The sequence below is a fragment of the Porites lutea genome, chromosome 13 (genome assembly GCF_958299795.1).
Source record: "Porites lutea chromosome 13, jaPorLute2.1, whole genome shotgun sequence".
In the NCBI taxonomy this organism is placed as follows: domain Eukaryota; kingdom Metazoa; phylum Cnidaria; class Anthozoa; order Scleractinia; family Poritidae; genus Porites; species Porites lutea.
This window is the reverse complement of record NC_133213.1, coordinates 6,005,570-6,015,606: the sequence shown is the minus strand read 5'-3', so window position 1 is coordinate 6,015,606 and position 10,037 is coordinate 6,005,570. Positions and strand designations below refer to the sequence as shown.

Sequence of the window (10,037 nt, the reverse complement as noted above, 5' to 3'; positions counted from 1 at the left end):
CTTAAAAGCCTTTGCACTTTCTATTAACTCTGACACTTCGGACAAGAAGTTCCTCGGCCCTAGCTCTTGGTGTTTTTAAAAATATTTATTTCCAGCTGGTAACCATTTGTTCCTTACAGAAGAAAAGTCGCAGAATGGTTCTGCTTTGTCGTGTTTAGAGCTTGAACCGTTTTGTCGATAGCCTGCGTAGCTTGTGCGCGGGGTACTTTCTTGGCGCCTGGAGCGGCGAAACCGCGAGGGAAGATACCAATCTTCGCACGTCTTCGCCGCCAAAAAACTACAGTACGCCCGCTAATCCCGTCAGCTTTGCAGGCTACTTTGTCGATTATGAGCTTGTCTGTAATATAAAGCTAGTAAATAGCATGCGTAGCCAAAAAATCAGTGTGTTTCGAAGTAAACTAAGACAAAAACTATAAAGGTGTATAAACAACGTAATTTATTTTACCGAATTGCAAGAAGGTAGCTTGCGAACCTCAGACGTATTTCCGGTCGTCGCTTCTCTCCCTAAGCCGAAAAGACCGGATGCTCTCGCAGGCTAGCAAGAAGACTTTAGCGGTAGATTTTATCCGTGGGACTAGAAAATAAGATTTTTGAGTTTTCAACGAAGGGGGAATACAGCTATGATTTCTGTACCCTGGTTAGCGACCCATCCCTAGAATTACGTTGTGATATGAAAAATATAGATTCAATAACAAGCATTATTCCCTTTCATCACGAACTGTTCTAATTGGATAGCCGCCGTTAATGCGTTAATGCATGATTATGACGTCACGCATGCAAATGTAGCGCGGCCTGCGTCTTGAAATGCGTGATCTTTTTGTTTTCCTGTTTCTCCTCTATAGTCAAGAATCAAACCAAGGTAAGAGGCGAACAGGAGATTATTCTAGAGATGTAAATCAACAGGGTGCTGTGCGTTACTCCAAATTAAGGCCAATTGGTACATTCTCTTTCTATACAGTTGCTTATACAGTAGTTTCTCGCGCTACCACAAGTTCAATACATTGTTCAAACGCTCAGCAACTGCTGATGATTCTTACCTCAACCTTGATTTTTCCGGATATTTGTAAAAACTGAATCTAATAACTATTTTATTATAAATTTGTGCACTGTTTCTAAAAAAAAAAAAAGCGGCTAGCACACGCAACACTTCGAAATCATACGTCGCGCGCGCAGCCTTAGTCGATTATCTGTTACCACAAGCACATTCACACCAAAGCTTGAACATGTTTGAAGGAAGTTTAGTTTAACACGGTTTAAAATTGTTTCCATCGTAAAAGCTGCTTACTACAAACGTGTTGAATTTCAATTTATTCCTGTGTGAAAACATGCGTTCCATTTTTGGGCCGGCCTGCACCTATAGGCCTTTTTCAAAAATACCATAACACTTTTTGTTGTCTCTTCAAAAATTTGCATAAGCATTAATTTCAATTTCTCTTGGGGCGATTGTAAGTCCTAAGAGAAATTGAAGACAATGCTTATGCAAAATGTTGGCAGGACAACAAAGGATATTATGGTATTTTTTTTGTATATTATTATGGTATTTTTGAAAAAGGCCTACCTATTAGGTTTGTGATTGGCCTGGAAAACAATAGCGATGGTAAGATAATAATTCCCACATCACTTAAAACCATAGGTAGTGCAGGCCTGACAGGGACCAATGAAATAAGAGGTCTGGATGGGTGCTCGTCAATCGCTATTTTTTAGTCTGTTTTTTTTTTAACTTGTTTAATTAAGCATGTCTATTTGGTGTCAATGGGGCACCATAATCTGTAGGTTGCGCTTGTTTTCAAGGGAAGTCAATGAGAAGACCGATAACACCGATACACGCTGGCCTCCACTGTATCCAAGCGGAGCTCCCTGAGACGGCCACGTAATGGTTTTTAAGAGTACTCAAAACATCTATGGATATCTGAAAAAGCACCTTTGAAAACCTGTCTATAAGGTGACGTTTTATTCACTCTTCTCCTGGAATATATTTTTTTTAGTTCGTCAACCACCGATCATCACTCGCTTCCTCTCAGAAGATCTAGTCGATCGTAATGAAGTTAAGTTTGAAAAGCGTGGCGGCTTTAAACTTCCATGCGCGGCGTCTGGCACAAATCTGACATGGACTTGGAAGCACAATGGAACTATAATCACTAACACACGTGGAATTCCGTATTTGCTGAGCGAAGATGGCACTTTAAAAGGGAATTACCTGTCAACTGAACACAGCGGAACGTATCAGTGTCTGGTGAGAGACCAGATAACAGGCATTGAAGTTTTTAGCAGGAGACTGCAAGTTGCAGTCACAGGTAAAATTGCAAACTTTTAAATGAAGATATGATCGTCGCGTTGGTAATTGCAATTTATGCAATTGCAAATTAACCGTGAACATTTCGGGACTTCAACGGGATTCGAACCTATGGTCTCTGCGTTAGCGCTGCAGTGCTCTACCAACTGAGCTATAAAGACCCATACATTGGGAGCAGGCTAATTTGTTGAGTTCATCTTAACGCGTGGAAGGAATGAAACATAGAATGAAGACGATGTGAACTGCGGAAATGTAAACTTAAAAGCAAACATTCTGTAAAACTGATTGCGCCTTGCTTTCCGTAGTTTCAGCGTTCTGTCACACAACCCTAGCCACTTTCACCACTGCGTTTATTTCTGACAGCTAGAAAACGTCAGGTCCCGGTTGCATAGCGCTCTCCACCGGATAAATCACTATCCAGCGAATAAGTGTTAAGAAGTTAGCTATGTCATTATCCACAAACCTGGTATTTTATTCGATTCTTTATAACAAGGCAGAATAATGAATATAAACAGAAAGCACGGTGGTCTTATGTGTTGTGATTCAGTTTTATCCTTGGTTTGAATTTTACATTCTTTGATTTTTTTTTTAAAGTTATGTATGATAATAAGTTTGAACCAAAGGAAAACAAAATTTGAACCAGGGACGAAAGTGAACTACAACTTACATCTATATTATCTTGGGGGTTCCATCACACACGAGTCACCTACGCGCTCTGTATGTATAGTACGTGTTCCCCTGCAAGTAATCAACTATTTGTTTGATTCCTCTAGTTGTAGGAAAGTTTACTAGTTCTCGTGGTGTGGTGGAGAAGATCGATCTTGGACAGCCGTTTAGTTTCCAGTGTCCTGTGCACACACCAAGCTACGGTGCTGCCTTCAGCTGGGTGGGAAGTCTAAGGAGGATCCAATTCTCAAGAAACAAGCGCCGTGCAATCTCACCGAATGGTGGACTATACATTTCATACGTCACCAAGGAAGACATTGACGAGATAAATGGCAAGAGGGGGATCAGATGTGAATTGAGAGGAGCAAATACATTCCAGGCATCCGGGACTTTGAAACTGGAGATGAAGAATGCAGCACAGTCAGGTAAAGCAAACCCTGCGTAGAAGGCGAGTGTAGGAGCGTAGGAAGTATGAGAAAATTTTTTTCACGCTTTGGACTCGTTCTCTTGATTTCCTCGCTTACAACGATCGACTTGTGGGCAAGTTTAGCAAGAGCGGTGCATATCGAGAAAGAGGAGCGTTTACTATTTTTATAGCCTGCGACACAGACGAAACTAAACTCTAGTTAAGTCCGTCTGAGAATCAGCGCCAAAATCTTGGTTCTGGGCCTCATCTGTGTACCAGGATTTGAGTACGCACCAAGAAAAAATGCGATTGTCGATTTGCCAATTAAGCTGACAGGAAATTCGAAACACACTTCCGGTAATTCGTTGACTCCATAGGGGGGCATTCCGTTTAGGCGACGGAGGGGGGGGGGGGGTTAATTTTTTCATCTAGAGCAATTGTTATTTGCAAATGTATCGGAGAACGCTCCAAGACACCCCTCCTCCTCTCCTCTCCTCTCCCCTCCCCCCCCCCCCCACCCACCACTCCCACTGTTCCATATTTCGCATGCGTCTGTTAATAGTCTAGGTAAAGTGCTGTGAAGTACCAGTAAAGTAGCATTTGTTAACTGCTGGGTCTGCTTCTTTGTTCAAAACCCTCTCATTTAAAGTCAGTGGAAGTGTAAAATCTCTTCTTTGTTTTCCAGATCCTAAGACTTTTCGCTCGCCGTCTTGGGCCGTTGTGCCAGCATCAGAGGAAATCGCTATTGAAGGAAGAAGCAAGACTCTATACTGCTTTGCTTACGGAAGGTAAGGTGCCATGCTGGACCTTGTAGATAAGTGCACCCACTGCAGATTACTATATTGACTACGCGTTAAAGCTCCGAGATCTCCATAATTCTTTATATGATACGAAAGCCGAATTCAATAATTGTTTTATTATTCATTCAAAATAATTTCTAGTTGAAAAACATAGCTAAAACATGCTTGCCTCCGTCGATGTTCAGTTCATCTTCGATAGTGCGCGTTTAGGGTTGTTCAGCTCTGCAAATGTTCTCCAATAGCAGATGTCGCCCTTCGAGTTGTCTTCTTGCTGTTCTTGCCATGTTTTTAGGCATTATTTCGCCTAATTCTTACTCTTGAAACGAGTGAAATGTCCGCCATTTTTCACAACCAAATGTCCGCGAGTTTTCACAACCAAAACAACTCAACCACGTCCCCAGGTCTTCTCGGTTACCGGTGCATTAACCCGCAGAATCCTGCACTTTTGACGTCATCGGTCAGTAAACGCAAAATTCTTCCAAATTTGGTCATCAGTAGGTGGTTATGGTGAATTATGCGTGTGCTTTTAGCCAATCAGAATCGGGGAAATATTTTGAATGAATAATAAATTATAATGGTGACTAAGTGCTATATTTTTACAGTTAATATTTTTAAAACTGGTTGACGGATAGAACCAAAAGCCAAGTGGATTCTTATATGCAAATATTGCTCTTCTATAAAATTTTTAGCCTGCTCTCATGGGTTATATTCTCGTTCTCTAGGAACTCATAGACGAAGCTAAAAAACATGTATTATAAACCAACGAGTAGCCCAGAGAAAAATAAGCCTAATGAATCGATTTAGGAAGTTGCTGATCGTTTGATTGATAGACTTACCTACTGATTGATTGATTGATTGATATTCTGCAGACCGACACCAGAGATAACGTGGAAAAAGAATGGACAACCGATAACTCGAGAGCATAATTCCATTGGTATTCGTTTGGCTTTCTACGGAAGAAGTCTCTATTTGGCAAATGCAAACCGGACGCTTCACCGAGATCGATACACATGTGAGGCAGAGAGTTCTCTGTACATTGGCCGACCGTTGATCTATACTATAAAACTACTTGTCGATGGTAAGTCAGTTGTTATTTGGAACCGTCCCTAATGAAGGGATATTTAAGTCTGAAAAATATTTGGGTTTTTTCAGCGTAGTGTTATTTTATTACCGAGGTTTCGTTTATTTTATCGTTTATTGGGCATGACGAAAAAGAACATTTGGACCTAGGCTATAACGTAGCAAATAGTCTCGAATTTGTCCATTTCTGGATTCTTTCGGAAGCACTTCATGTTCGGATTAAACGATCGTATTTTATTTATCTGTGGTTTTCTTAAAGCCAGTATATAAGCTTGCCATAGAAAGCTAAAATGTTCCGTGTAGCATCAAACGAAATAAGAAAAATTCCACTTTAAAGGAACGAGGGACGGTCACGGCTGTCTAGTTCTTCATTTTGTTAATAATACTCGAGAAATTACTTGCGAATGAAAACGCCAAAGTTTCTTATCAAGCAAAGATGTCTCCCAAGCTTTAATATAATAAACAACAAAAATGAACTTTGCATCGATTTGACAAACTGTTAGGCAATCAATGTTTCAAAAAACCGCCATAATTGCAATTCGTTTCAGTCTCTTCAAGTTTTTCCATCCGTACCTCCTTTTTTGTTATACCTTCTTTTAATTTTTAAACGGTTGTTTTCATGTTTTACTCAATTTAGTGAGAGTTCCCAGCGTTCGAATTTTGATAAATTTCGTGACACAATTCCTTTGGATTACCTTCGTCTTAGTTGCACCAAGATGGAGTTTGAGTCCTCCACAACAGAAAACTAGCATTGCTGTTGGTGGAAATGGATCGTTGGAATGTCAAGTGACAGCTTTCCCGACAGCGAAGATCACGTGGTTTAAAAATGGAGAGCAAGTGCAGTTTGCAAAGTAAGTTTTGAAGAACGTTTTTGCTCTATTTTTGCGGCATCATGACGGGAGATATTTCGTTCTCTAAATAACTCATATTTATGTTTTGATGTTAAAACCTAATGACGTATTAAATATTTGGTAATCATATTATCCGTATCGCGAAAATAATCATAGATGAGGACTGTTGATATCATATGGTAAAATGAGCTCTGTAAAAACCTTTGGAATGTAGAGTTTATTTATTTATTCATTTATTTATTTATTTATTTATTTATTAGTTAGTTAGTTAGTTAGTTAGTTAGTTAGTTAATCAATCATTTCTCATTTTTTCCTCGGGGATATTTTTCGATAACAATACCTTTCTCGATAGGATTCAACCGCTTAATTGCCCTATTTAGTTTTCACTCTTGCTTCGATAAGTTCTTTTTTCCGGTTACTCCGGTTTCCCCCTCCACTTAAAAGCCAGCACTTCCGAATTCCAGTTCAGACAGGACCTGTGCAGTTGACGAAAATCCATCATGTGAATGTGCTGCATGCCTCTCTTAAAGCCTGTTTACATGGAGATGGGGGACCCCAGATAGGTGAGGTAATATGTGGCGGGTCACCCCACCTATCATGTAAACGTGATCAAATTAAAATGAGAGATAATATGAACGGGCTGGTTACCCCACCTAAGCGGGTTACCTCACCTTCCTGGGTTTCTCCACCTCCATGTAAACAAGCCCTTAATCCTTTTCCTTGTAAAATCTTTTAGTTACTTTTCGTCTCAACCTGAGCTATCGTTTTTCAACAGTTCACATCTCACTCGGGAAGGACACAAACTAAACTTCAGAGACGTAAATTACTTAGACGATGGCATTTATCAGTGTGTTGCTGAAAATAGAAGAGGAATGATTACATCAGCAACTTGGGTTCATGTACAAGGTGCGTTTATAATAATCTGAATCCTGATATTTTGCTACTTGGCCATAAAGCACTACTGCCCTACACAAGGGAAGCGGTAACCCCGCTTTCAGACACGATAGAAACTTGACTGTGTGGATAGATTGCACCACTTATCAGGAACCTAGGGGTGGGAATGATCGGGAAATTTGTAGTGGTTTTGATCTAGCAACTCCTTTTGTATTTTAAATGTACTTTGAGGCTTGTTTACTGCATTCTTGAATGGAAAACTCTACGAGGAACGAACGTTTCCCCTTAATCTGCGATTACTACTATCAGTTATGTTTTGGTAGTAATGTTTTAATAAAAGACTTGAAGGGAGTGCTTTTGTTTTGAATCATGTAATTTTTTCGATTGTAGTTATACCAGCGATAGGCTTGTTCTTGGACAAGGAACCGTCGGCTTGGGAGCGAGGCAACATTGTTGATTTTAGCCTCTCTTCGAAGAGGAGTGGACTTATATTCAAGTCAAGTATTAGGAATCATACGTCGAAATTTCAATACCCGTCGCTTCGCGAAAGGCTCTACATAGATAAAATTCCAAAATGGAGTTCACTTGTTGTTGGAGAGACAGTGTTGGTTGAGGTTCAGTCGAACGAGTTTCAGATAGGAAAGATTGTTTCCCTCACTGCGACAGACAACCGCGGCGGAAAAGTGACAGTAAAGACACAAGAAAACACGAGGGAATTTGATCACAATGCTATACGGATACAGGGTGGGTGTATTGCTACGTAAATATCACATGATTTTTATTTATTCATTAAAAGGAGCTGTGCATGCCAAGAAAGTTATCGAAATTCAAACAAAGGGAAATGCTACCAGATTGAGCGAAACATTAAAATGACTTCTCAAATATAAATAAAAGGTGTAGGTGACACAGCATATACAAAAAAAAAGGCATGGATGGACAAATTTGAAGAAGATTGAAACGGGTTGCAATTGTGATTTTTGAAAATTTATAACCCTTACGTTAACAGTTTTTCAAAGATAATATTTTTCGATTGTAACGCCAGATTTAATGCTTGGGAGACGTATTTGTCGGACATGAATCAAAGATTTTGCCTTTGCTGAAGTCAAGTTCCAAAGCAGATAAGGACGTAGCCTGCGAGCAAGCTCTCCGGGGTGCTCTGGCGGCCGGACGGGGAAAGGAAGGAGAACTTGAAACTGCGTCTATGGAATTTGAATTCCAATTCCCCTGTGGCTCCCCGTCGACTGAGCTGTCAGATTTTTGCCAATCAGCGCGAAGCGGAAACGAGTGTGAATGTAAATAAACGTTGAAACACACGTGCCAGGGGTAATGACGCTATTACTAATGTCATCTCCGCCAAACAACATTTTGCATCGACTTTTTCGATCCAGATTGTCAAATTCCAGAGACGTAGTTGCAAGCTCTCCTTCCTTTTCTCGCCCCGCCGCCCAAGCGCCCCGGAGAGCCTGCTCGCAGGCTAATAAGGACGTTTAATTAAAAATATTAACAAAATGAACTAGACAGCCGTGACAAAGACCCTTTAAATCTTTGGCAATGGCAGGCCTGATAATTTATCATCCGGCTTGCAAAGGCTAAAAAAAGACCAACAGATCAATTTGATTAAATGTCACCTTGTTTGTCTATTTTAGGAATGAACATTTGCCAGTTTGAAGAGGCTGCCTGTAATACTGACTCTGAAGACTGTCGACCGATCTATCTAAATAAATGGCTCGTTATACCTTCACAATATAAATGCTCCTGCAAAGAAGGCTACCAGATACATCCAATACACAAATGCATAGGTTTGTGATGGGTTTATAGTTTGTGGCGTATTAAACGTGTAGCTGGGACTCTGATACCAAAGTGAAAGAGCCTTGGCAGTTCGATATAGTAAAATATTGAGAATGAAAAGAAAAGAGGTGGAGCCCAAAAATCAACACGTAGGCGTCCTTTCTTATGGGATTAAGATAGGCCCTTTTCAGCCAGTAATTCACCTGCTACAAAACTGCAATGCTGAAGAGAAGACAAACAAAGTGGATTCTCATATTAAATGCTGAAGGCTCTTTGTATCTCTTGTCTCAGTGCGTAACCCTGCTCTCCAGCATGATAGTTTTGTACCCTGTGAATGACTAGGTACGAAGGGTCTATTCATAAACTGTCCCGACAATATTTGACCAACAAACATTAAATGTTTGGTCTTGGACGAAATAGCCTCTACACTTCATTGACTTTTAACAAACACTGGATTGCTTTTAGACGCTCAGAACAGCGTTCTTTGTTCTTTAATGGAATGTATGTGTTTCTTTCATGAGCCAATGAGGTTAATCCTTACCTCTTTTCATTTTCCTCATTTCTTTTGAGTGACTACTTGAGGTTTCCCTGCTCTAATATTTATGCTTCCATTGAAGGCCCTGTCACGACGGAGAACCCAGCTGATAAACCAACAGAATTTAATGACAAGAATGAGTCTCGTGATGACGTAAGGGACAACTTCGACGAAGACTTTGATGACGACGACTTTGATGTTGACGACTTTGATATTGATGACACACTTTGGGAGGAGTCAGACAAAAAAGAGAGCCAGTCAAATATTGGGGTCATTTTAGGGAGCTTGTTCGGGGCCCTTGGAGTGGCTGTCATCGTAGCCTTTGTTTTATGGAAGTGAGTACATTTCACTTATTACCACTCCTTATTATAAGGAGAGGTACTGTAACGAAATATGTTACATATGATGCAACCAAATCACAAGCCCCTTGATACAATGTTTTCAGCGTGTTACAAACGATTTGTTATTTTTTTTTTAAGTCAGAATATGTACTTTTGAGAGTAATATCTGTGCGACTTTGTCTGGAAGAAATATTATCCCTAAATTAGAATGTGGACAAATGTTTCAGCTTTGTAATCCTTCGCGTAATTTTTGCGTAATGTGCATTTCTTTTCCCAGAAAATTTGCCAAAAGAATGACCAGCGATGAGCGACTTCGAAAGAGGATCATAGAAGAAATGGTAGGGAAATGGAAGAAAGAAAATCCAGACATGCACCTGCAGGAG

The 10,037-nt window shown here is 40.2% G+C and overlaps 1 protein-coding gene across 1 annotated transcript in view; it reads left to right on the top strand.

The window, feature by feature from the left end:
* Positions 1–196: 196 nt before the first annotated feature.
* The window catches only part of LOC140922202 (uncharacterized), a 10,742-nt gene continuing 901 nt past the window's right edge, over positions 197–10,037 (top strand). Inside the window, exons 1-11 of the mRNA XM_073372183.1 lie at positions 197–859; positions 1,986–2,294; positions 3,067–3,384; positions 4,051–4,153; positions 5,035–5,243; positions 5,952–6,096; positions 6,872–7,002; positions 7,381–7,734; positions 8,637–8,789; positions 9,396–9,648; positions 9,932–10,037. The exon at positions 9,932–10,037 is cut by the window's right edge and continues 901 nt beyond it. Coding sequence (XP_073228284.1) covers positions 805–859; positions 1,986–2,294; positions 3,067–3,384; positions 4,051–4,153; positions 5,035–5,243; positions 5,952–6,096; positions 6,872–7,002; positions 7,381–7,734; positions 8,637–8,789; positions 9,396–9,648; positions 9,932–10,037 — 2,136 coding nt within the window. The 5' untranslated portion in view covers positions 197–804. The remainder of the gene's footprint in view (positions 860–1,985; positions 2,295–3,066; positions 3,385–4,050; positions 4,154–5,034; positions 5,244–5,951; positions 6,097–6,871; positions 7,003–7,380; positions 7,735–8,636; positions 8,790–9,395; positions 9,649–9,931) is intronic.